This window comes from Ruditapes philippinarum, unplaced genomic scaffold (genome assembly GCF_026571515.1).
Source record: "Ruditapes philippinarum isolate M1 unplaced genomic scaffold, ASM2657151v2 ctg1005_1_1_1_1, whole genome shotgun sequence".
Classification (NCBI taxonomy): domain Eukaryota; kingdom Metazoa; phylum Mollusca; class Bivalvia; order Venerida; family Veneridae; genus Ruditapes; species Ruditapes philippinarum.
In genome coordinates this window covers 117410-144649 of record NW_026857726.1, presented here as the reverse complement: position 1 = coordinate 144649, position 27240 = coordinate 117410, and the positions used below count along the sequence as shown (strand labels likewise).

Below are 27240 nucleotides of genomic sequence, written 5' to 3'. Positions count from 1 at the left end.
CATATAAATGCAAAAATTAAAAATATAATTAAAAGAATAAAAGTAATTTCCCATCTTTTTATTACCCCCTACGGCGTGTTTATATAACTTCACACCTTCAATGTTTCCCTTCTTTGTGTAACTGGTCAGCATTTTCCGATAATCCTTCTTTATTTAACTGGTCAGCAGTTTCCTATATATCTATATCGTCAGCTAATTCGTCAGCAGTTTAGTGCGACCCCTTCCATGATCGCACCGTTTGTCGGTGAGTTAGTAAATTCTGACCAAGCACCGGTAGACGCACGACAATGCGATACGATATTATTCCAAATGTCGCTTCGCATTGTCGAGTGTCGCTTCGCGTTGTCGAGTATCGCTTCGCGTTGTCGAGTGTCGCTTCGCATTGTCGAGTGTCGCTTCGCAATGTTGAGCGTCGCGGTGTAAAAATCATAAAAATAACGCGACATTTACTCGACATTTGAAAAATGTCGCTTCGCGATGTCGAGTGTCACTTCGCATTGTCGAGCGTCGTATCGCATTGTCGCGTTGTCGTTTCGCATTGTCGAGTGTCGTGGTATGCACTTCTACCAACCTCGACACTCGACAATGCGAAGTGACAATGCGACAACGCGAAGTGACATCGCGACAACGCGAAGTGACATCGCGACAACGCGAAGCGACGCTCGACAATGCGAAGCGACACTCGACAACGCGAAGCGACATTTCTTAAATGTCGCCCTTTTTTACCGCGACATTTCTAGGCGACAGTGCGACATATCGTTTGACACTGTCGAGCGTCGCTTCGCATTGTCGCATATCGCTTCGCGTTGTCGAGCGTCGCTTCGCATTGTCGCGATGTCACTTCGCATTGTCGTGTGTCTACCCTTAGACGCGACGGACGACATTCTAAATGGCACGATAAGGACACCGTAGTTTACGGATATTTTTCGTCTCTCAGCATCATTATTATGTCAAATAGCTCTTTCGCAATGTTTTGTATGTTCCTATATATAAAAGATAAACAAAGATAAACATTTTACAACACGAAATGTTTAAAACAGTAGTACTGTTATAATGGACATGGCTCATATATATGTATCGCATGTCAATTTTATATGTCTTATTTTTCGAACATGCCTTTTCCTGTAAAAAACAACAATTTTTATTCTGAAATAATAGACTGCTTTTTTTTGCGATTAAAATCCCCGAAATTCTCCATTAATTGAAGACTCGGACATTATAAACAGGACATATGTAAGAGGGAATGAAACCATACTATGCAATAAAGCGAGTACAAAAAATAGATATATCAGCATTACATAAAAAGTTTTAAAAACCAAACCGAATATCTTTAATCGTGGAACGGTATATTCTCGAATATATTCTATGTAAGACACATAACACTTCTAAAGATTAAGTTTCGAATGGCCAGGAAAATATTATTGGATATGGTTAATATACTGGATTTAGATGACTGGTTGTTTGAAATGATTTTTTATCGTCAAGTTTTTGTGACTTTCGGGAATATTGAACCATGCCCAAATTCGAAAAAAATGCCCAAAAATCACATCATGTTGATTTATAAAGGTAAGGCTCCCAGTTTTGTATACCTGCTTTTACTCAACAATGGACATGTATCATAACATCATATTATTATCTCGCAGATCTACGGTGAAGGACACCGTACAAATAATTAAATTTCAAGACTTTTCATAATTTCCGAGTCTCTGGTATAAACTAGGCAGTTAAAAACGTAATAAAACAACAATGTATTCTCTTTAAGGCGAAGCTACTGAATTCAGTGAAATGTTGACAGCTCTTGAAACTCTGGAAAAAAAGTGTGATCCCTCGAAGCATTAATGACAACAAAATTACATGAAAATTGCAGACTCAGTTTAATTGAGTCTGTACATGAGGGATAATGAAAAAGTGCCACCATTCATTGATAATTACACAATTTATAACGACACATTTTCAATTACAAACAAATACAATTGAATGTACTTTGAATAAGTTGGAATAACACAACTGCTATCAGTAATTTAAAACGAAGACTTTTCTGAATGCTATTGGATAAGTTATTTCAGTTTTGTTTTGCAATTCTTTTAATTCATGTACATACTGTTCATATATTTATTTTTAAACGTTGGCTTCAAGCATGTTTCATTAGATAAAAGTAATAGCAATACAAAGTCCATTTTCAGAGTCAATAATCTTCCGCATTCTAACAGCTTGAGCATCTCAGTACGTAGAGGTCATCAGTATTTGAATATTGTGTAACCAACCCCTCTGCAGGTGTAGTGCTATATGAGTAGCAAAGTGTTGTTGTTGGGTCAATAGAAAATGCAACACAACGATAGCCTGTATTTCTTAGGCAAAGAAATCGACAATCGGCGACTGTGGTAGTAGAAAAGTACGAGTCCCTAAACTCACTTGACCATGTATTCGAGATAAGTTCAGCTTGAGCTTGTACCGCTACGTAACAGCCTAGAAGAGATGTATTATTTTTAGTGAATGGAAATTATTTTCCTTTCAATGTAAAAATTAACACTTTATTCTCATTGTGTATATTGATGTTAGTGAAGTTAGCCAGACAGCCGGAGCAGCCGTGACAGCCGGAACAATATTTTGTTTCGTCCGGCTGTTCCGGCTACTCCGGCTAGCCGGAATCCGGTTCCAGCTGAATCGGCTAGCCAGAGAATATACAGACAAAACCTGTGTAAAATACAATTGGTTAATTCCATAATGTAGTTTCAAATCATTTATCACCTCGATCTCTGGCTATTCCGGCTGGCCATAATACCAAAATGAAGGCTATTTAAGATGAGAAAATAATCCAGGAACAATTTTATGAGTATTTGTGTCGTGCAAATTGTGACCGTGGGACCGCTGGCAAAGGTTCGCCGCCGGGAATGCTGTAGCATTTTGCCGACGTTGAGCCGAAGATCGTACTATAAATGGTCGTTTCAACTCATACCTGGCCATTTCCGGCTAACCCCTGTGAGGTTCAGCCTCTGTTGCACAGAAACCCATATGGTGGAAAGGTTAGGGAGTTTAACCGTGATCCGCTGGCAAAGGTGTGTCCGTCGGGAATACTTTGGTATTTTGCCGACGTTGAGCCGAAAATCCTTCTATACATGGTCATTTCAACTCATATCTCGCCAATCACGGCTGCCCTCTGTGAGGCTCAGCCTCAATTGCACAGAACCCCCCATATTGTGGGATGGTTAGGGGTCTGACCGTATGTACGCTGGCATAGGTGTGTCCGTCGGGAATACTTTTGTATGTTGCCGACGTTGACCCGAACATCGTACTATACATGGTCATTTCAACTCATATTTGGCCATTTCCGGCTGACCCCTGTGAGGCCCGGCCTCAATTGCACAGAACCCCATATGGTGGGAAGGTTAGGGAGTTTAACCCCTGTGAGGCTCAGCCTCAATTGCACAGAACCCCCCTATGGTGGGATGGCAAAGGTGTGTCCGTCGGGAATGCTGTAGCATTTTGCCGACGTGGAGCCGAAGATCGTCCTATAAATGGTCATTTCAACTCATATCTCGCCTATTTCGGCTGAAACCCTGTGAGGTCCAGCCTCAGTTTCGCAGAATCTCATATATTTGGATGGTTAGGGGGACCGTGTGTTCGCTGGTTTATTTGTGTCTGCCAGAAATACTCTGGTATTTTGCTTACGTTAAGCCAAATATCAAAATATAAATGATCATTTTAGATCATATTTTAACATTTTCCTTAAATGTCCCCTGTGATACCCAGAACCAATTCCACAGAATGCCATATAGTGGAAGTGTTTATGGGGCTGACCGTGTGTTCGCGGGTATTGGTGTGTCCGTCAGGAATACTCTGGTATTTTGCCGACTTAGAGTCGAAAATCGTACAATAAATGGTCATTTCAGCTCATATCTTTGCCATTTCCGGCTGACCCCATTCTCTTTTGACCCAAAGGTTCAGTTCAACAGAAACCCATAAACTTTTATTCTTATGCACGAAAGAACAGTGGGGACATTTCAACTACATGAATTCCCGATTATATTTTTGTGATTTCACGAATTCAACTTCGTGAGTAAACGTTTTCAACATACGGAAATCACGAGATATACGATTTAAAGTTCAGAAATTCACAACTTCAACTTCATGAATTCACGATTTCAACTGCACGAGTTCATGATTTCAACTTTCAAATTTCGACTTTACGATTTTAACTTCATGAATTCATGAATTCACGATTTCAACTGCACAAGTTTACAATTTAAACTTCTCTAATTCACGATTTCAACAACAGGAATTTTCACGAAAAGTATAAAGCGTTGCACGAATAAGTTAGGAGTTACTAATAATTTATGATTGTTATCTTTACGCAGCCATGTTTAATTTTTTTATGTCTGATGATAGTTTGAAATGTCTTCTTCTTAATTTGCATTTTTTTTAAATGTCTTTCTGCGGATGTAGAGTATAGGTAAAGTGAATTCACGGTTTCAACTTTAGATGAATCCGACATTTCCTTTTAGATAGTGGTATGTTTTAAGTCATTTACATGAAAGAAGTATGTGGCCAAATAATTATCAACACAGTCAATGCCCAATCATTTTATACAATTATATAACATGCTCAACTTATTTATTGTGGTAAATCATATTTTTCTGTTTTTACACTATCAAGACATCCCACTGAAACTGTATATGGGAAATGTGTTGTGCAGCCGAAAAATGATAAAATTCATTTTAAAAATATGACCTTTTAGAAAATGATTATATATATAAATATTTGTGTTTAAAAGAAAATCATCATGCATATTTATTCTTATTTTTTTTAAATGAATTTTATCATTCATCTTGTTTGTGGTATTCCACTTAGAAAGTAACTTTGATTAATAAAAACGGAACAATGTGTTGAGAATTAGCAATCTACATAAGCGCATAATACAATCACTTTTATTGTTTAAATTTAATATATATAAGGAACGTCTCACTTTATGGAATAAAGTAAAATAGAGGAGGAGGTGATGTTATGCTGTATTTTTTTCATTTGATTCTTTCAAAATACTTTTCGTAAAATTATTATACTTTCTTGTTTATGTTATAAAAAGTTTTTAAATTATTGAAATTCAGAAATATGTAGATTATCAATTAGCCAGACCTCTGACATGTTTATTGCAATTTACGTGTCTGACACATTTATCTTTACGTCACATGTATGACAACATGATTATTATCATTAATTTTATCTACGACATTTATTTGAAGTTTTCTTATCTGATTATCTGTTTGACTTAAAGAAAGGAATTAACAGGCCGCTGACTTTTGACATCTGGCGTGTTAATCAGTCTTAATCGAACCATTTTTATTGGTCAAATCTTTAATTTTATATTTGATAAAATGTATTTTCATTGGTTAATATTTTCTTGTTTAAGGGTCATTTTTTCATTGGTTAATTATTGAAACCTTTGTTACAATTATTTTTGTATTAATAAATGAGAAGAACTTTTTGAGATAGGAGGATTCAGGCAGTCAGACACATAACATGTGACGGTTTAAGTTTAAAGTGTTAGTGCCGCAGTTTTCTGCGGTGCATTTTAATGTACATGAATATATATATATTTGTTATTTTGACCGGTCAGAACTGTTGATGTAAATATGAAAATAAAAGGAAACTATATTAAAAACAAAAAAAAAGGACTTACTGAGTTGTGTGTTTATGATGCCAAAAGGATTTTTAAATAAATACCAAAGATGAATAATTACTGAAAGATTAAACGGACTATTTCACAACTGAGTAATGTGCGACACAGAAGTGTTTTATTTGTAAGAATATCATGGCAGACGGAAACCTACCCCTACCTACCCCCTCCAGTACCAACTGTGAAACCCCCGCACCACAAATGTCTGTAAATACAAAGACTTGTTATATAATAGATTCCGGAGGGGGGGGGAGGGGGGGGGGGTGCAGGCGGGGGTGACATTCAACAGTTAGTATATGTTAAGGTTAGGTTTATCAATGATAACGAGTCTTGCTGTAAAGGCCTCAACAGACGGTAGGATATTGAAGTACAACACCAATTAAAACTAAGATGTACAGACAAATATTAATGTGTGAAGGCTACTATTTCTTGATTTCGGAAACCTTATGTCTAGATGTAAGGGATAGGACATGTTCTATCTTGAAAATCTTGTCGTACCGATTTTTATAGACCTCCCACAATGACAAGTAACAGATAACCAAATTATCTCCTGATAATGGGTGTAATGAATGAAATTCCAGAACAATTAGGGCTAAACGTTAAACATAGTAGTAAGATGGGGTAAAAATGATGTTGAAAAACTCTTCAGGAGTCCCAAAGTTGTGTTATGTTCGAATCCCAAATTATTCCGAAAATGATTATGTCACTGTATTGAATTGTTCTCTTATTAGGAGAGGGGAGGTAGTTTGTAGGCGACCAGATAGCTTAGTCAGCAGAGCCGCAGTACGGTTTTCCGAGGGTCCCAGGTTTAAGTCTCCGTCAGGCTTCACATTAAAAAAAAAAAAAAAAAAAAAAAAAAAAAAAAAATATAATATATATATACATATATATATATATTTTAATTTTTTCTTCTTTTTTTAATGGAGGTGTTTCAATCATTACTCATGGCGAAAAAGTATTTAGTGAGTAAAGTACATGTATGTAAAGGATCAATGTAAAGAGATCCTTTGTAGGGGAAACCTCAGATGATTCTTACAGTGTAGAATTACCGTCTGAATGCAAGTGTTTTATAGATTCGAAAATTGTACATCTTATCTCTAATTAGTTCTGTACAACTAAATTCTACCGTCTGTTGAGGCCTTAAGATGAAGATACAAACTTTTAAAATGAAATCAAATACATGTACGATGTTATTCTATTCATTTTAAGCTGATCTTGTTAACCTTCTCTATTAAGCTTTTTCCTTTAATTATTATCTAATTTTCATTTTTTAATATGATCAATACAAATCATTACAGGCATATATTAAACGGGTACTTTGGTATTTGTGTAATTTTTCAATAACTATTTTCATGTGGTTTGTTACAATTATGTCGAAGTGAAGAGCACCATGAACAAACTAAAAAGGAAAAATCAAGAATACAAAATTGATTTTTCAGAATTAAGAAATTAAGAAGAATTCAAACGATGTTATATAGAGGACAGAAAGGGGTGGGCTGGAGATAAACTAAGGTAAAAACCCTCAATTAAGACAAACATCGTGACTGAACCAAAGTGGTCGTTGGTCAGGGTTGGTCTTAATTGTTGATATTCTTAGCTTAAATACTTTATGACCATGACTCTATTACCTACAAATACAAAGTATGTTATAATATTTAATCTGATTAGAGCTAAACAAATTTCAGAAGAAAAGCTTATTCAGTAAAAACCCTCGATTTAGACCACCATCGGGACTGGACTAAAGTGGTCTTAATTGCGGGGTGGTCTTAATTGTGAATATTCTTATCATTTCTTACGAACTTTATGACAATGGTCTATTTTAGTCATTTTGTTTGAACAAGCAATATGTATCTTAACATGCAAATACAATATAATGTTACATCTGATGAAAAGAAAACATATTTCTGAAGAAATTAAATATCAAATTCTATTTAGCCTGATTTCAATATCAATTATTATATGATGTAAAAAATTCATTCATCAAATAAAACAATAAATTTTTCGAAAACTCTATATGCTTAAGCAACATTAAACCACTTTAAAATCTATTTTCTCATCTTATTTCATACAATGTCCCCCAAAATATAAGGTGTTTTGACACCTTGTGAAATCAAGTATCATGCCCAAGAACATTCAAGCAGATGGTTACAACATAACAACAAATTTTAGGTTTAGGTGGGTGTTGACTTTAAATCAGTGCTCTCAATAGTAGTAGTAGTAGTAGTGGTGGTAGTGGTAGTGGTAGTAGTAGTGGTGGTGGTAGTAGTGGTTGTAGTGGTGGTGGTAGTAGTAGTAGTAGTGGTAGTGGTAGTGGTAGTGGTAGTAGTAGTAGTAGTAGTAGTAGTAGTAGTAGTAGTAGTGGGGTCAAATAAAAAACAAAACAAATAATTTGGACATAATTTGGTGATCTTAAAAATGGATAAGCGGTCTTAATGCTGCATCATGTAACCATTGACATAAAGAACAGAAAATTCCGTTCTTATAAAAGGTCTTCATAGCGGGTTGGTCTTAATACCGGGGTGGTCTTGAGTAGAGATTCTACTGTATAAAATTCAATTTGGTCTGATTTAAATATTAATTATTGTATGATGTGCATAATTCATCTATCATATAAGAAATGAACTCTTTGCACATATAATGTGCCGAAAGCAAAATTAAACATCAGAGGTCTCAATATATAGTGGGTTTAAAAAAAGATTAAAATAAGGAATTTAGGACTGAATCTGGTGGTTTTTAAAGTGGATAAGCAGGGTGATCTTAATTCTGAATCAAGTAACCATTGACATAAAGAGCAGAAAATACTGTTCTTTTAATTAAATGGTCTAAATAGCAGAATGGTCTTAATTCCGGGATGATCTTAACAACAGAGACTCTACTGTATGAAGTACATGTAGAATATGCCTCGGATAGCACGGCAGTTTGAACAAGGAAACTATAAAATAAAAATATTTTAGAAAATTGCCTGCTTTCCTCAAACATTGGTCTATTTGATTCATCATTATATAATTTAATATATGGGCATGGTGAATGCTCTATTCAATCATGAAAAACCGCGTAATGCTCAGCGTTGATGTATCTAATTGACAAAGTCGTCTCCCTTTAAATATTATCACCATTTGTAATTCAGTATAAATTTAGTTTTAGAGTGTTATTTAAAATTTACAAATAAAAATCACATTTCAGATTATATCAGATAGTTGAGCTTCTAAATATCTTTATGTGCTATGTATCAAGTTTCAGAGCTTAGAATCAAGTTTCAAATGACTGGGAAAAAATGCGGGAAAACTCATCAAAATAATATTATTTGCAAATATGTCGTTATCTTCTGTTTAAGAAAATTTCTAATTTACACAATTTAACAAAAATGATAAAAGGGAGTGACACAACAGTAATGAAAAATTATTAACATATAAGGAGGCAGGATACCAGAGTATTCCCGACGGACACACCTATACCCGCGGACACCCGGACACACCATGGACGACTCTCATTTTCTGAGAATATGTCTGATTTTTTTTCATCTGAAGTACTCTTGATTTCGGTTATTCTAGCTAGCCTGAAGAGCCAAGTATCGATGTGATACGTAATGTGAAACTTCATCATTAAATAAATGAATGGTCTCTTGCACAGGATTTACTGTAACATTTCTGGCTAGCCTGTTCAGCCGGAACCGGATTCCGGCTAGCCGAAGTAGCCGGAACAGCCGGACTTAACGAAAATTTGTTCCGGCTGCTCCGGCTGTCCGGCTGTCTGGCTAACTTCACGCACATCGTTATCTTCTGTTTAAGAAAATTTCTAATTTACAAAGGTCAGATTTCACAAATGAACAAAAATGATAAAAGGGAGAGACATAACATTAATGAAAAAATATTAACATATAAGGAGGCAGGATACCAGAGTATTCCCGACGGACACACCTTTACCCGCGGACACCCGGTCAGACCCCCTAACCATCCCACCATATGCGGTTCTGCGGAATTGAGTCTGGTCCCCACAGGGGCCAGCCGGAATTGGCTAGATATGAGCTGTCTAGTACGATTTTCGGCTCAACGTCGGCAAAATACCAGAGTATTCCCGACGGACACACCTATACCCGCGGACACCCGGTCAGACCCCCTAACCATCCCACCATATGCGGTTCTGTGGAATTGAGTCTAGTCCCCACAGGGGCCAGCCGGAACTGGCCAGATATGAGCTGTCAAGTACGATTTTCGGCTCAACGTCGGCAAAATACCAGAGTATTCCCGACGGACACACCTATACCCGCGGACCCCCGGTCAGACCACCTAACCATCCCACCATATGCGGTTCTGCGGAATTGAGTCTGGTCCCCACAGGGGCCAGCCGGAATTGGCCAGATATGAGCTGTCTAGTACGATTTTTGGCTCAACGTCGGCAAAATACCAGAGTATTCCCGACGGACACACCTTTACCCGCGGACACCCGGTCAGACCCCCTAACCATCCCACCATATGCGGTTATGCGGAATTGATTCTGGTCCCCACAGGGGCCAGCCGGAATTGGCCAGATATGAGCTGTCTAGTACGATTTTTGGCTCAACGTCGGCAAAATACCAGAGTATTCCCGACGGACACACCTTTACCCGCGGACACCCGGACACACCATGGATGACTCTCATTTTCTGAGAATATGTCTGATTTTTTTCATCTGAAGTACTCTTGATTTCAGTTATTCTAGCTAGCCTGAAGAACCAAGTATCGATGTGATACGTAATGTGAAACTTCATCATTAAATAAATGAATGGTCTCTTGCACAGGATTTACTGTAACATTTCTGGCTAGCCTGTTCAGCCGGAACCGGATTCCGGCTAGCCGGAGTAGCCGCAACAGCCGGACTTAACGAAAATTTGTTCTGGCTGCTCCGGCTGTTCCGGCTGTCCGGCTAACTTCACGCACATGTATATTGAACATATTAGATATTAAAGGTATGTTGTAATAAAAATACTAGATGGGTTGACCTATAAATTATGTAATATGTATATATAATATCATAACTGAACATGTTTTATAGAAATATTTTCAGAATGATTATATATACATTTAGAAGGATAGACACGCGCAATACCCTTATGTTCTAGATAAGTAAACTGTAAGTCTTATGAAAATAAATGAGCCGCGTCACGGCAAAACCAACATAATGGGTTTGCGACCAGCATGGTTCCAGACCAGCCTACGCACAGGCTGGTCTGGATCCATGCTGGTCGCAAACCCATTATGTTGGTTTTGTCGTGACGCAGCTCAACTAATTAAAACGTAAACAAGAGAGTAATTCAACTTCTGTTTACTTTTGTAGTTGACCGCTAGACATTGTTTTAGACAAAGTGTTAAAATAAAGAGTAATTAAGGATCCCTAAAGAATGCACAAACGACATAATATGTAATAGAAAATGTTGCAGACTTAGTGCTTTGTGCCTGTTCATGAACGGTAAAGGAACATGCAAGTTACCGTTCACGCCCACATCGGCTGAGGCATTATTTAACATTGATAAACAACTCACCAGTTCCAGATTGTTCACACTCTGAAGCTGTCTGAAAACAGTTATTGTTTGCCATGCATAATGGTGGTATTAAGGCTTTTTTTTGAAAAATGAAAAGAATACAAATAATTAGAACATTAAGTTGATAGCATAGTGGAAATGACACAGTTTACAGATATCAAATACATGTATATACACATATACAAAATGTGTCAAAATCATTTTAAAACACATATGAAACACTTAATAATTGTATTATTATCGTAAAAATTAGTCAAGATTTCACCTTGAACGTGATATTCTATGCATCTGAGCATCTGAGTAGCTTTAATTTTTCATTTATTCATTTTTTTCAATTGATAATTGTTGATAGATATTACAGATTGATTGCGTAAGTTATCTTTCAATATGAGAAATTATATGAATGTTTCTTCATATTATAAATATGTATTTTCTTTACTAATTTATATTGTACATTTAGATCTTGTATTTATATAAACTGTATATATGATCTTTTGTACGAACTTTAATAAGTGTATTATATTCAATATTATTTTAATGCTCTTCAGTTATGGAGGAAATAAAGAATAAAGATTGATTATAAAATGCTCACGTTACAGTAAATGATAGATATTCTATGTCCATCGTGTAAATAAACAAATTTAGAAAAAATATCTATCAGAAAACATTTTGTGTTAATTGATATTCAAACTCTTAATAACATGTAGCTGTAGTATTCTGTGAATTCAAAGATACCTGTTTCACAATTCCTTCCAGAGAATCCTTCTGGACATATACAGGTATAATTGTTGACTCCGTCAATGCATGTACCGTCATTAAGACAGGAATTGTTGTAACAGTCATTTATATCTTGAAAAATGAAATTAAAATCAAATCTTTTAAATATATATACATGCGGAGAAACTTCAAATTTAAAAAAGTAACATTAAACAACCAACATAAACGAAATTCGGACAATTCATTTTTACCAGTCAGTCGCCCTATTGTCATATATTGTCCGAAATTTAATGTAATGCCAATCTATAAATAAAAAATAACAAATCAGAATTACTGTCTTTTGATATCAATTTAATCAGACGAGGCTGATATGTGCTAGAAAACACAGACACTTGGGGTGTGGAGCTCAAAACGCCTTTAAAATCCAAATAAAAAGTATATTTGTCAATCCCAGCACATGTACTGATCATATATATCAAAACTAGATAAAATACAGGGTGATTATGACGGTAGGGTGCGGATTTTTTCCGGCGAACATTTTTATCTTGTGTATTATTATAGATGTTGAAATATGATTTTTTTCAAAACGGCTTATATTAAGTTTTTTGATATATATGATCAGTACATGTGCTGGGATTGACAAATATGCATTTTATTTGGATTTTAAAGGCGTTTTGAGCTCCAAACCCCAAGTGTCTATGATCTTTTGTACGAACTTTAATAAGTGTGTTATATTCAATATTATGTTAATGCTCTTCAGTTATGGAGGAAATAAAGAATAAAGATTGATTATAAAATGCTCACGTTACAGTAAATGATAGATATTCTATGTCCATCGTGTAAATAAACAAATTTAGAATTCAAGTGTCCTTATCTGTCAGAAAACATTTTGTTATTTGATATTGAAACTCTTAATAACATGTAGCTGTAGTATTCTGTGAATTCAAAGATACCTGTTTCACAATTCCTTCCAGAGAATCCTTCTGGGCATATACAGGTATAATTGTTGACTCCGTCAATACATGTACCGTCATTAAGACAGGAATTGTTGTAACAGTCATTTATATCTTGAAGAATGAAATTAAAATCAAATATTTTAAATATATATACATGCAGAGAAACTTCAATTTTAAAAACCGAGTAACATTAAACAACCAACATAAACGAAATTCGGACAATTCATTTTTACCAGTCAGTCGCCCTATTGCCATATATTGTCCGAAATTTAATGTAATGCCAATCTATAAATAAAAAATAACGAATCAGAATTACTGTCTTTTGATATCAATTTTATCAGACGAGGCTGATATGTGCTAGAAAACACAGACACTTGGGTTGTGGAGCTCAAAACGCCTTTAAAATCCAAATATTTTATTTGGATTTTAAAGGCGTTTTGTGCTCAACACCCCAAGAGTCTATGCTAGAAAAGGGCGAGGCTTATCAATTAAAAATTAAAATCAATAACAAATTCCCCTTCTATTGTATGTTATAATGCCTCTTTAAAATGTAATAAAAGTTCCGTTCGTTCCTTTACATAGTTTTCCCTATTGCGCTATCAAATAATATCAAACTGACCTAGCTTAAACACATTTTAATTGCCTTGCTTAAGGTTAATTACCTAAGTGTTTTTGCAGCCATTTATATATTATAAAAGTTATTTTTCCCTAAGTTAGTAACTTGTTCATCATCTTTCTTCAAAATTGAAATTATTGTAACTTTAAACATCTTAAATGATTAAATTTTATTGCTGTCTTCACATGAGTGATTTTGTCAGTTATGATGCTTTTGATATATATCAAGAGGTCAGTTTGAACGTGATATTCTATGCATCTAAGTAGCTTAAAATATTCAATTATTCATTTTTCCAATTGTTGACAATTGTTGGTAGATATCACAGATTCATTGCATTAGTTAACTTTCAATATGAGTAAATATATGAATATTTGTACTGTTATAAATATGCCTTTTCTTTACTCATTTATATTGTACATTTAGATCTTGTATTTATATAAACTGTATATATGATCTTTTGTACGAACTTAAATAAGTGTGTTATATTCAATATTATGTTAATGCTCTTCAGTTACGGAGGAAATAAAGAATAGATTGATTATAAAATGCTCACGTTACAGTAAATGATACATATTCTATGTCCATCGTGTAAATAAACAAATTTAGAATTAAAGTTTCCTCATCTGTCAGAAAACATATTGTTATTTGATATTCAAACTCTTAATAACATGTAGCTGTAGTATTCTGTGAATTCAAAGATACCTGTTTCACAATTCCTTCCAGAGAATCCTTCTGGGCATATACAGGTATAATTGTTGACTCCGTCAATACATGTACCGTCATTTAGACAGGAATTGTTGTAACAGTCATTTATATCTTGAAAAATGATATTAAAATCAAATCTATTAAATATATATACATGCGGAGAAACTTCAAATTTAAAAAAGTAACATTAAACAACCAACATAAACGAAATTCGGACAATTCATTTTTACCAGTCAGTCGCCCTATTGTCATATATTGTCCGAAATTTAATGTAATGCCAATCTATAAATAAAAAATAACGAATCAGAATTACTGTCTTTTGATATCAATTTAATCAGACGAGGCTGATATGTGCTAGAAAACACAGACACTTGGGGTGTGGAGCTCAAAACGCCTTTAAAATCCAAATATAATGTATATTTGTCAATCCCAGCACATGTACTGATCATATATATCAAAACTAGAACTGTGTCCAAAGAACACGGATGCCCCCCCCCCCCACAGTGCAGATGTGCACCGGTTTAAGAGGAGTTGCATTCACAAAATATGGTATATAGTATAAAAAAAATAAAGGGTCATAATTCTGTTAAATTTGGTCGCAGAAAAAATTCCTTCCTCTACTTCCATCTACACATTAAGGTTGTTCATCCCTGGAAATTTAAGCAAAATCTGTCATCCGGTTTAAGAGAAGTTGCGTTCACAAAATTTCTTTATGGTATAAAGTAAAAAAATCAACAAAGGGCCATAATTCTGTTCAATTTGGTTGCAGCAAAAATTCCTTCCTTTACTACCATCTACACATTAAGGTTGTTCATCCCTGGAAGTTTAAGCAAAATCTGCCATCCGGTTTAAGAGGATTTGCCTTCACAAGATTTCGGGACGTACGGACAGACGTACGGACGGACGTTCCAACATTTTGGGTTTAGGGGCTATTTTCTTTGTTATTTTCTTTGTGTTCTTAAGGGCTACTAGCCCATAAACCCTTTGATCACGGAATTAACCTATTGTTCTCTTTTCTTCCCCTTACTGTTATATAGCCCCTAAACCCAAAATGACGTATGGACGGACGGACAAGTGCAACGCTATATGCTCCCCACTTTGTGGGAGCATAAAAACTTAATATAAGCCGTTTTGAAAAAAAAAATCATATTTCAACGTCTATAATGAAAAATTATTATATCGAAAGCTGGGGCCGCGTTTGAATTTATTGAAATATTTTGTAAATGTAGTAAAACGGCGATAATCTTGATGTTTATTTCGGCTGTTGCGTTGTTTATATTACCGTTGAAGTTTAAAATTGACCATCGTGAAGAATAATATCTTCTGTGTTGATGGACCAAAGGATTATGTGAAAAAATTGGAAATGGAATAAAATACAGGGTGATTATGACGGTAGAGGTGCGGATTTTTTCCGGAGAACATTTTTATCTTGTGTATTATTATAGAAGTTGAAATATGATTTTTTTTTCAAAACGGCTTATATTAAGTTTTTTGATATATATGATCAGTACATGTGCTGGGATTGACAAATATGCATTTTATTTGGATTTAAAAGGCGTCGTTTTGAGCCCCACACCCCAAGTGTCTTTGCTAGAAAAGGGCGAAGCTTATCAATTAAAAATTTAAAACCAATAACAAATTCCCCTTCTATTTTATGTTATAATGCCTCTTTAAAATGTAATAAAAGTTCCGTTCCTTTACATAGTTTGCCCTATTGCGCTATTATATTTTATCAAACTGTCCTAGCTTAAACACATCTTAATCGCCTTGCTTAAGGTTAATTGCTTAAGTGTTTTTGCAGCCATTTATATATTATAAAAGTTATTCTTCCCTAAGTTAGTAACTTGTTCATCATCTTTCCTCAAAGTTGAAATTATTGTAACTTTAAACAACTTAAATGATTTAAATTTTATTTCTCCCTTCACATGAGTGCATGATTTTGTCAGTTCTGATGCTCTTCATTATATATAAATCGTAAAAATTAATCAAGAGTTCACTTTGAACGTGATATTCTATGCATCTTGGTAGCTTACAATATTCATTTATTCATTTTTCCAATTGTTGACAATTGTTGATAGATATCACTGATTCATTGCATTAGTTAACTTTCAATATGAGTAAATATATGAATATTTGTACATATTATAAATATGCCTTTTCTTTACTAATTTATATTGTACATTTAGATCTTGTATTTATATAAACTGTATATATGAACTTTTGCACAGACACTTGGGGTTTGGAGCTCAAAACGCCTTTAAAATCCAAATAAAATGCATATTTGTCAATCCCAGCACATGTACTGATCATATATAACAAAAAACTTAATATAAGCCGTTTTGTAAAAAAATCATATTTCAACATCTATAATAATAAACAAGATAAAAATGTTCGCCGGAAAAAATCCGCACCTCTACCGTCATAATCACCCTGTATTTTATTCCATTTCCAATATTTTCACATAATCCTTCGGTGCATCGACACACAAGATATAATTCTTCACGATGATGGTCAATTTTAAACTTCAACGGTAATATAAACAACACAACAGCCGAAATAAACATCAAGATTATCGCCGTTTTCCTCCATTGACAAAATCTTTCGATAATTTCAAACGTGCCAGTCGGCTATGAACGAAGCCATCTGATTATGTGGTTCCCAAACTAAAAAGCGCTGCGCATTTTGCACACGGAAAAGCTGGGGCCACGTTTGAATTTATCGAAAGATTTTGTCAATGGAGAAAAACGGCGTCTGTGCTAGAATATATATATATATATATGATCAGTACATGTGCTGTGCTGGGATTGACAAATATGCATTTTATTTGGATTTTAAAGGCGTTTTGAGCTCCACACCCCAAGTGTCTGTGCTAGAAAAGGGCGAGGCTTATCAATCAAAAATTTGAAACCAATAACAAATTCCCCTTCTATTGTATGTTATTATGCCTCTTTAAAATGTAATAAAAGTTCCGTTCCTTTACATAGTTGCCCTATTGCGCTATCAAATTTTATCAAACTGACCTAGCTTAAACACATCTTCATCGCCTTGCTTAAGGTTAATTGCTTAAGTGTTTTTGCAGCCATTTATATATTATAAAAGTTATTCTTCCCTAAGTTAGTAACTTGTTCATCATTTTTCCTCAAAATTGAAATTATTGTAACTTTAAACAACTTAAATGAATTAAATTTTATTTCTGCCTTCACATGAGTGATGTTGTCAGTTCTGATGCTCTTGATTATATATCGTAAAAAATTAATCAAGATTTCATTTTGAACGTGATATTCTATGCATCTTAGTAGCTTAAAATATTCATTTATCCATTTTTCCAATTGTTGACAATTGTTGATAGATATCACAGATTCATTGCATTAGTTAACTTTCAATATTAGTAAATATATGAATAATTGTACATATTATAAATATGTCTTTTCTTTACTCATTTACATTGTACATTTAGAGCTTGTATTTATATAAACAGTATATAATAATATGATCTTTTGTACGAACTTTAATAAGCATTTTATTTATATTCAATGTTATGTTAATGCTCTTCAGCTATGGAGGAAATATTTAATAATGATCGATTATAAAATGTACTAACCTGTTTTGCAACAAGCACCTGTATACCCAGAGTCTCCACAGTCGCAGTTTATGCCACTTAATTTGCTTTTTATATAACACTGTGTGTTTTCCCGACAGCAACCTGTTTAGAAAAAAAGGTATTTCAAAGAATGCAAAAAGAAAAAAAATGGGTCTTATGTACTCTAACAATTGTATGTTCATTAATATTATTCTAATATATAGTATTTCAGTCGTACATGAAGGTCGATCATAAAAGTAAAGGTATACATATATTTATTGAACTTAAAACTATACTGAAGGCACTATGGCCAACTCGGCGGAAAAAACTACAACAATAAAGGATTCCTTAAAGATCCAGTAACACCTTTTTTTATGGTTTTACTTCGTGAATATGATCCTCAAATTAAAATTTGTCAATATTGTAAGTTCTAGTAAGCATTATTTATCAAGATATTACCGACTTTAAACTTTCATGTAAATAAAGGGAGGTAATTAGAAATTTATTTAGTCAAATTTTCCAATAAGAAATGAATGCATATAATTTATTGATTAAATATAATGTGCACAAATATTTGCAGTACACATTTTACATATTCTTCGATGTTTGAAAATTGTTTTATTTGCATAATTATATACATATTTAATTTTTTGCAAATGTGGTATACAAACAGTAACAATTTCAATCACAAAACATACAGGATCTTAAAAAGCAACTGAAATTCAAATAAGTTGATGGCATTTCGTTCCAGTATAATAAGGCGTGTCCATTAGATTGTTTCGAACGCAGAACATTATGATTACTCTTTCGGAAACGACGCTTTATTTTCATTTTTTTCATAGATATATATCATTTTTCAAAATATATCTTGTTCATATTTTACTTTTTATATCAATGTACTTACATGGGTAACATTTCATCTGTGCTTTTGCACTCCCTTTACCATAGCCTGGCCGAAGACATGCGTAGCCGTCTGGACACTGTTTAGATTCACCAAATTTCGAATAAATAACAGGTTCTTAAAAAACTTGTCATTACTTGCAACAATCTTTTAAATATAATGCATTTATCTGGATTTACAGTTTACCTTTATAGAAAAAGAATTGAAAATAAACTAGATAAAGAAAATTATGCATTGAATATGTGAGCATTTGTAATAAGTACCTGTAAATCAGTTTCACAATTTTGTAGGTATGGACCACTACAATCAGCATTCTGAATAATCGTTATCGCCAAAACAATCTGAAATCATTTTATTACACTAAAATAGCTTCATTAGGTAACCATTGCTCATATTTGCAACGTTAACATATATGTGAGATGTTTTCAATTCATTTTTAATTTAAATATGTTCTTATCAGTTTTCACGAGGAAAACAATATTATGTTTTACGAATTAAGGCAATACAAATCAGCAAATCAAAATTGCTTATGTTAAGAAAACTCGTGGGGCAATCCTTTTGTCAAATATGTTATACCACTGAATTGTTACTGTCTTTACATGCATGTTTCTTTTAATTTTTTGGCAACAAAGAATTTTTAAAACAAAGAAATTAAAATATTGCTTACATTGATAAGTAGGGACATTGTCTGCATCATCAGGTGGATATCTGAATCACAATATACATGTATACTATTAATTTATTACAATTTTAATTCGTACAATTTATTAGCCAACTTAACAACAGTAGATAGTAAAACTACTTTGTCTGATACAATTATGCCGCACAGAGGGGTCAGTGACTCAGAAAACATGCATGATTTAAAGAATAAACTATTGTTAGAATGAAATAAATAAATAAATAAGGAGTAAATAGGCAGAAGTGGATTTTCTAGATGAAAATAAACAGAATTAGAAATCTGTGTGAACAATATAGCTGTCATTTAGGCATTTTCTTCACTGCTCTAACAATGTACATGTACCTTTAATTTTAGTAGCAAACAATGTTACATATGGATTAATAAAAATGTTATATTATCAAAAATAAAAAAGACATGGAAAGTTTTACACTGACAAATCAAATGGAGTACTCTATGATGGATTCTTAAGCACTGCACTTCAGGTCGATGAAAAAAGCTAACATACCAAATTTGGATTAAATCAAATTTATAGTGACCAAGTTATGCTCTGGACAAGCCTTTTAAGTAAGAAAATTAACAAAGGGTAATAATTCAAAAATAATGAAGTGCAGAGTACAAGTTCTTGTGCACTGCACTTCTACTCAATGAGATCTATCATCCTATGAAAGTTCAAGTCAATTTATAGCTTTTAAAGTGTAGGCGTATTGGCCTGGACAAAAATAAAGTTAGAAAATTAACAAAGGGCAATAATTCAAAAATCATGGAGTACACAGTACCAGTTTTTGTGCAGTGCACTTTATCTCAATGATATCTATTATCCTATTATGTTTCATGTCTATAGTTTGTATACTTTAGGAGAAATAAATAACAAGGACAAAAATAAAGTATGAAAAATAACAAAGGGCAAAACCTCAAAAAATAAGAAGTGCAGAGGACCAGTTATTGTACACTGCACTTAGCTTTTATACTTAAGGAGAAATGACCCTGACAATAATAAAGTATGAAAATTGACAAAGGGCGATAAATAAAAAAAAGAAGAAGTGCAAAGTACCGGTTCTTGTGCACTGCACTTCTTCTTAATGAGATCTATTATCCTATAAAGTTTCAAGTCCATAGCTTTTATACTTTAAGAGAAATGACCCGGACAATAATAAAGTATGAATATTGACAAAGGGCGATAAAAAAAAAGAAGTGCAAAGGACTGGTTCATGTGCACTGCTCTTCTTCTTAATGAGATATATCTAGAATCGATTTTTTTTTAATGTATGGGTAAATTTCATTCTCAGTGGTTGGAATTTGATTTTCCCCTTTTCTGATTTATCAAGCTTTATTTTCCTCTTCAGAAAGCCACAAAAATCACTGCCACCATGATAATTGTTAACCTGAAAAATCTTCAGGCACTGAAAGGGATTTGAACCCCAGACCTCTTGTTTACAAGGCAGACACACAACCATGTTGCGAAAATGTCACCACAAAAGCAAGGCTGTTTGAAATGATCTATACCCGTCTTCACTTCATGGTTAAAGTAATTTAATCAGTGCTGATATTCACATTTTTATCACATATCTACATGTAATAAATAAATATCATAATAAAATGATAAGAACATTTTCTATTTTAGTTGTAATATTGTAGAGCAATATGAAGAAATATTATGATCATAAATTTTCAAATTTTATGTCATTACATGCTGTACACAATCATATTATAGTGTACACATATATAATATAGATTGTATATTCACATATAGATTGTATATACACATACTATGAGAGTAGTATAAGATAATTTTAAAGATGATATCTTTAAATTGATATTTTCAGGGAAATAAAAGAGCATTTACTCCAATATTCACTTGGAAAAGCTGGTACAATGTAGCTAGAAAAAAGTATAAGATTAAAAAACGACAAGAAGATGATCACAAACAACAGGTTCTTGTATAATATTTGATGTATATTTCACAAATCAAACTGTTATCAAAAAATTATTCATGAAAACATAATTATGCCTTTTTACCAGTGTCACCACTGGCCAGATTACCAGACCCATTCCCAGTGGCAAATAATGCCAAGTATGCTTATTTTTTCCAAGTTTAGAAAAAAATCATAATCGAGTTAAAATTCCCGTTATCAAAGCTGACAATTTTTCTTCATTCCATTTCAATCCAATATGGTACAAGACAGATGATGTTCAAAAACACATTTCATTGTCATTTTTTATGTGAATGATGATTAACAACTTTGTACATGGTACTGAATATTTTTCCCAATTAAGATGCAAAATTTCCTAACCTGTGCTAGGAATTTTTCCCAAAATGTCTAGGAAAAGGCTTGAAACTGAAATTGTTTAGTTTGCATTTCTAATCTACATAATGAAATAGTCCAAGACTTGTTCATATATAGTACCGCCTAAAATAAAAGAGTGTCAGTTGCATGCTCACAGTTTATTATAGTGTTAGTTAAGAACATACTTCAAAAATTTCTGTCCATTGGCATTAAGATACTGCCTATGACAGTCTTTTTCCTTTGCTGAAAATGATCACTTACATGAAATATTGTATGGTGTTTTAAGGTGGTACATACAAATCAATCCTACAGGGCATTACAAGGAACTGCAAAATTTACAATACTGTTTTGTTGCCTTGAACAAGACCTCAATATTTATGCAAAATTAACAATAAAGTTCATCCTTATGAACATTGTTTACATTTTGATTATTCAAGATTGAAAGAAATGAAAATATTCAATAGCAAAGCACAGCTGTGAAGTGATTGTTTCCCCACCAAATGATTTAAATATGTATAAAAATGTTTCCCTACCCTTTGATTGACTTTTTTTCTGCTTAGTGTGCCTTGATTGCTAAGATCTGCTTTTTAAAGACAGGCTGTTTTTAAAGATTGAAGGGATATTCATATTGGTTATTAAACTAACCATAATTTACATTTATGTGTAGCCAATAAATAATTATACCTTCAATTGTATGCTGTCTAAACAAATTAATTGTATATTGTCTGAACATATGTGACAGAAAAAATATACCAAAAAGGAATTCAGTATTACTATGAGTATTTATTAAAGAAATTGTATTTCAAATATATTTGAATAGTATTATTGAAAGTCATTTTCTGTAACAGACACACAAATCTAGTGCTCTAGCTGCATTATAAATGTATGAAGGGACAAATAAGATAAGCATTTTTTTCAAATTATTGCACTTCATTTATAATTGTTATTGCATTTTTTTAATGTGGACATGTGTCACTGTCAAGCAAATGAAGATTTGCACCACAGTCTGTGGGAATCTCCTGTTTCCAGATGTAGTGATCATAACTGTATAGGCACCAATATGAACACTTGTGACTAGTTGGACTATTTTAGAGGGGTAGTCTGAGTTCGGTCTTCAGTTGAATCCCCTGTCAATAGTAAAGGGCCAGTCATGAACATTGTGTTGAAGGAAAATGTTAAATCTACTTTTTTTGGCTTCAAACAAAACCATGACACTTACCCAACAGTGATAAATCAAACCAATTCTTATATTTTGACTGTTTTCACCAAAAGTTTGTTTCCATGAATTGAAGCTCCTGGGACTTGTGTAACATATGACTGCGCATTCCAAAATTTATTAAAATATTGTGTACAGTAATGTTTAGCAATGTTGTGTAAATACATTCAGAGCTAGCATACTTCATAAGTTATAACATGTATCTTAGCTTGCCTGGTTTAATGAAAAGTAATAAACCTGAGAATTGAAACTAGAATAAATTGTTGTTATTAGTCCCCTTCTGTTATCACCAAGAGGAGACTAAAGGCTGACCCCTTTCTGTATGTCAATGAAATCTGAATTCTGATATTACTCAAAATCATCGTACTGGTATCTGACATAGAACCATGCAGAGATTTAACATGTTATTATAATTTATGCTCTCCAAAAGGGAGAGAATACAGTTGCAGTCTTAACCATCTGTCTGCATGGACTCAATTAATATAATGGATAAATTTCCGTGTTCATTCTAATGATTCTATACATACTTGTACTTGTGGGGAACTTGTACTTGTGGGGAAGCCATGGGAGGAAAATAATTTATTATGTTTCTTATGGTGTTTTTGAGATTTTAGATGATTAAAGAAAAAAACCCACATTGTGAACTTTCAAAAATGTAGATAGACAGCGATCCTTCACACTCTTGTCCTAAATATGAATGTAACTAGATACGTATTGATGGGATTTTATGTAAACTTCACAAAGTTATAGAGACTTTTGAGAGGAAGTGCGGTGTTCAAGAAACATAACTCTACCTTGCTTCATGTTTTAATTATCTCTCTTAAGTTAAAAATGCTTACTTCAAACTATCACTGAAAATACTCCCTGTTGTACAGACTTGAATTTGCAAAAGTGTCAAAGAACCATAACTGCATTCCTTAGTTTTTTAATTATCTCCCTTTTTAATACATTTACTTAATTCTGCTTGCCATGAGGGAAATACCGGAAAAGAGTTGATGGAATTTGATTAAAATTTTACACAGCGAAAACATTCAAGTGAAAGGAAGTGTATTTTCAAAGAGCCATAATTTTTCCTAGCTTAATTTTACAATTATCATCTCTTATAATACATCAACATTTAAAATATTGGTTGTCTAGAGCAAATCTTTTCAATGATATCTCCCTCAAACTAAATACAGTTGTAGAGACTAGTGAGCAGAAGTGCTGTGTCAAATAACCAAAATTCTACATTACTTAGTTTTTGAATGTTCAGAGAGAGGATTAAAATATTGAAGGAATTTGATTGAAACTTCATACAGTGAAAGAGATTAGCATGAGAAGTGCAGTGAACACTTTAAAGCCATCATAAGTTCTAATGACATGGCCACATTCATATAATGTGATGCAAAAATACTGACCATTTGAGTGTTTTCTTGATACTGATACAGAAAATTTTATATATTTATACCACAATTAATATTTTTCTCATAGCTTTGTCTCCCTTTATTTTGTCATGTGTTAAAAAAGTCGAGCTTGCAGTTTAAACGTCCCAACTGCAGGGCCTTCAGCACTTTGATTTAACATAAGCTATCCATGGGGAGTGATATACGTTTTGACGGTCCAAATCAAACATTAGTTTGTACATAATATTACATACTTTATCAGGTTTTGAATTAATGATTTTGCACCAAAAATTTAGGACTCTACATTTTATGACACAATCAATTGGAAGAGTACCAAGCTCCCCAAATACCATAACAATAGGAGTGGACTTTTGGACATTCCTTATGAGTTTAAGATATTTCAACTGAAATTGCTTTACAATATCAATGTTACCTACACCCCACACTTCTACACCATATAACAAAATAGTGACCATGGAGTCAAAAAGTTGTAATTGTAAATCTATATCAAGACAAAGAGTTCGGGATTTTTTAAGTACAGCAAACATAGCTTTTCTAGCTTGGTCACACAGGTATTTAGTAGTTTTATTGAACTTACCATTGAAATTAAACTTAACACCTAAGTAGCTAAAATCCTCAACAATATCAAGTATGGCATTGTTAAAGTAAAAAGAAAGTGTATTTCTACATTTCCCTTTTGAAAAAATCACCACTTTAGTTTTGGCTGTATCTACTTGAATTTCCATAACTCGCAATAGATAGATATAGCATCTAGTGCTAATTGAAAATCAGATGCAGATTCTTCAAAAATTACAGTATCATCAGCATAAAGCAGTAAAAACAATTTAAAGTAAACCTCTACTATATCATCACTTAGTACATTTTTAATAGACTGCGAAAATAAATCTAAACCATTATACGTATTTGAGATATGTTCTACAAGATCATTCAGGAAGACAGAAAAAAGAATAGGTGATAGGTTTTCACCTTGACGGACACCTGTTGCACTTGTAAAATATGTTGATAAACCCTGAGTGCTTTTTACACATGATTTAGCTTTGTCGTAAATACTATAAATTACCTAAAATAGTGTATGGTTCGATGCTAGAATTCTCCCGCGAGATTTCATTTGAAAGCAGACTCCATATTGGTAGACAACCTTTACATATTTCCGTAACAATTAGTTAGGTACACGATGTCATTAAAGTTTCATTTTTTCTAATCAAAATTTATTTGATTTCCAAATGGTATTTTTATTTGACGCAATTTTGATTAATAAGTGTGATTTGAATAGCTATTTATGTACGGCACACGAACTGCAAAAATTTTGATAGCCTTTGTAAATGGGGTTGATCAATAACTTCACTGTCACACAACGTCAAAATAAAAGCAATGCGACATATAAATTATAATGTAAAGGATAGTTCTTGTTAGATAATACTAAAATATAATGTACAGGATAGTTATTTAACTTTCTTGTTAAAATACTCAGATATTTAAGTTATGTTTTACAATACTTCCTTCCACAAAACATTTTACATAGCTTCAAGATCACATTACATTTTCTAGTGGATAGTTTATTACTATGTATATTTTGTTTTACATTTTTGTCAACATGAGCACAATAACAGAACTTATCAGATACCCTAAGTTTACGATGTTCAATAATTGACTAATATATTACATGATTAATGATGTTTTTATTTGATAAAATTTATAATTTTATACATTTTCGCATATTATTCAAGTAATTGAGCCGCGTCACGACAAAACCAACATAATGTCGGCGTCTGCGCAGTCTGATCAGGATCCATGCTTTTCGCTTACAGACCCTATAACAAGTAAAGAAACTGATAGCGAACAGCATGGATTCTGACCAGACTGCGCGGATTGGATCCATGCTGGTCGCAAACCCATTATGTTGGTTTTGTCGTGACGCGAAAATACTTGCTCGTCGACTGCTGAGATGTTCGTGTTAGATATTGAGTTAACTTACGGAAACACAATATGTTTGTTTAATTATACATACATCTTAAAATGTTCCATTTTCCAGATTAATAACCCTACACGAAATTATTACGTGATTGCTCACATTTACGATTTTGCATGGAAAACTAAGAACATATGCAAGTTAATCAGTATTACTTCGGCCGAGGATCTTTTTTCTTTAAAGATACTTCTTGTTTCATTTTCGTAATATTTCCTCCTAATTCATTTAATAAATAAATAATGACAGATAAAAATATAGAAAAGAAGAAGAAAACTTTATTTAACTTATAAATTTATATGTTTCTCTTTATACATCAAAACTACTAGAAATACATATAAACATTTGTCACGAAAGTTATTAAAACATAACAGAATAAATAAAAGAAATAAACATCTTACCTTATTTGTTCCTCCGGAAAAACACACGTCTTGATAAACCTGTAAACTTACACTGACTGCTTATATAATTGAAGTATTGCAAGACAAAAACGGACACGTTTGATAAATAATATCACATGAACATGTGTTGTACTTTATATTAACTCCGCCTTTCCTTGTCGATCTTGTTCATTTGTTTTGTAAATTAATTGATCATAATAATAATGATAAAAAATTCATAAGGAAAATACAACATGGCGAAATGGAAACTGTTGCAGGTTCAGTTTGATTGAGCATGGACTGTAGTGGTAAACAGCAAGCTACTGTCCACACCTCCTATAACCGGCTTAAGCCTAAGTCAACATTTAACATGAAATGGTTAAAATTTAAATTTGGAAACATCGCAGATGTGTTCACATGGTGGTTATAATGGGACCTTCTATAAAGTAAGGATTTGTTTGTTTGTTTGGGTCTTACGTCACACCGACACACTTTATGTCATATGGCGACTTTCCAGCCTTACTGCTGAAGACCTTAGGTGCCCCCGTGCATTATATCAGACATGAACGGGCACCTGAGTAGGATGTTGCCATCCCTGATATCAAGCTTGTAAACCTTACAATAATCCCTAAATAATCTGCAAGATT

At 33.3% G+C, this 27240-nt stretch overlaps 1 protein-coding gene across 3 annotated transcripts; it reads right to left on the bottom strand.

The window, feature by feature from the left end:
• Window positions 1–2032: 2032 nt before the first annotated feature.
• Window positions 2033–26765, bottom strand: LOC132750720 (fibropellin-1-like). Of its 3 annotated transcripts, XM_060740750.1 has the most exons (10): window positions 26615–26765; window positions 19332–19372; window positions 18928–19005; window positions 18668–18743; window positions 17785–17886; window positions 14181–14294; window positions 12860–12973; window positions 11925–12038; window positions 11190–11264; window positions 2033–2466 (listed from the first exon to the last, which is right to left on the bottom strand). In XM_060740750.1, the coding sequence occupies exons 2-10, from the start codon at window positions 19359–19361 to the stop codon at window positions 2204–2206; spliced, it is 966 nt and encodes a 321-aa protein (XP_060596733.1). In that variant the 5' UTR covers window positions 19362–19372; window positions 26615–26765; the 3' UTR covers window positions 2033–2203. The 3 variants fall into 3 exon arrangements, with proteins under 3 accessions (XP_060596733.1, XP_060596735.1, XP_060596734.1); XM_060740752.1 differs by lacking the exon at window positions 11925–12038; XM_060740751.1 differs by lacking the exon at window positions 14181–14294.
• Window positions 26766–27240: the final 475 nt, after the last annotated feature.

Coding starts and splice junctions, on each gene's coding strand:
- LOC132750720 (XM_060740750.1), bottom strand. CDS start 19,361: ATGATGCAGACAATGTCCCTACTTATCAAT. Junction 18,744..18,927: donor ATTGTGAAACTGATTTACAG/GTACTTATTACA, acceptor GAATCTAAACAG/TGTCCAGACGGCTACGCATG. Junction 11,265..11,924: donor TGGAAGGAATTGTGAAACAG/GTATCTTTGAAT, acceptor TTCAAAAAAAAG/CCTTAATACCACCATTATGC.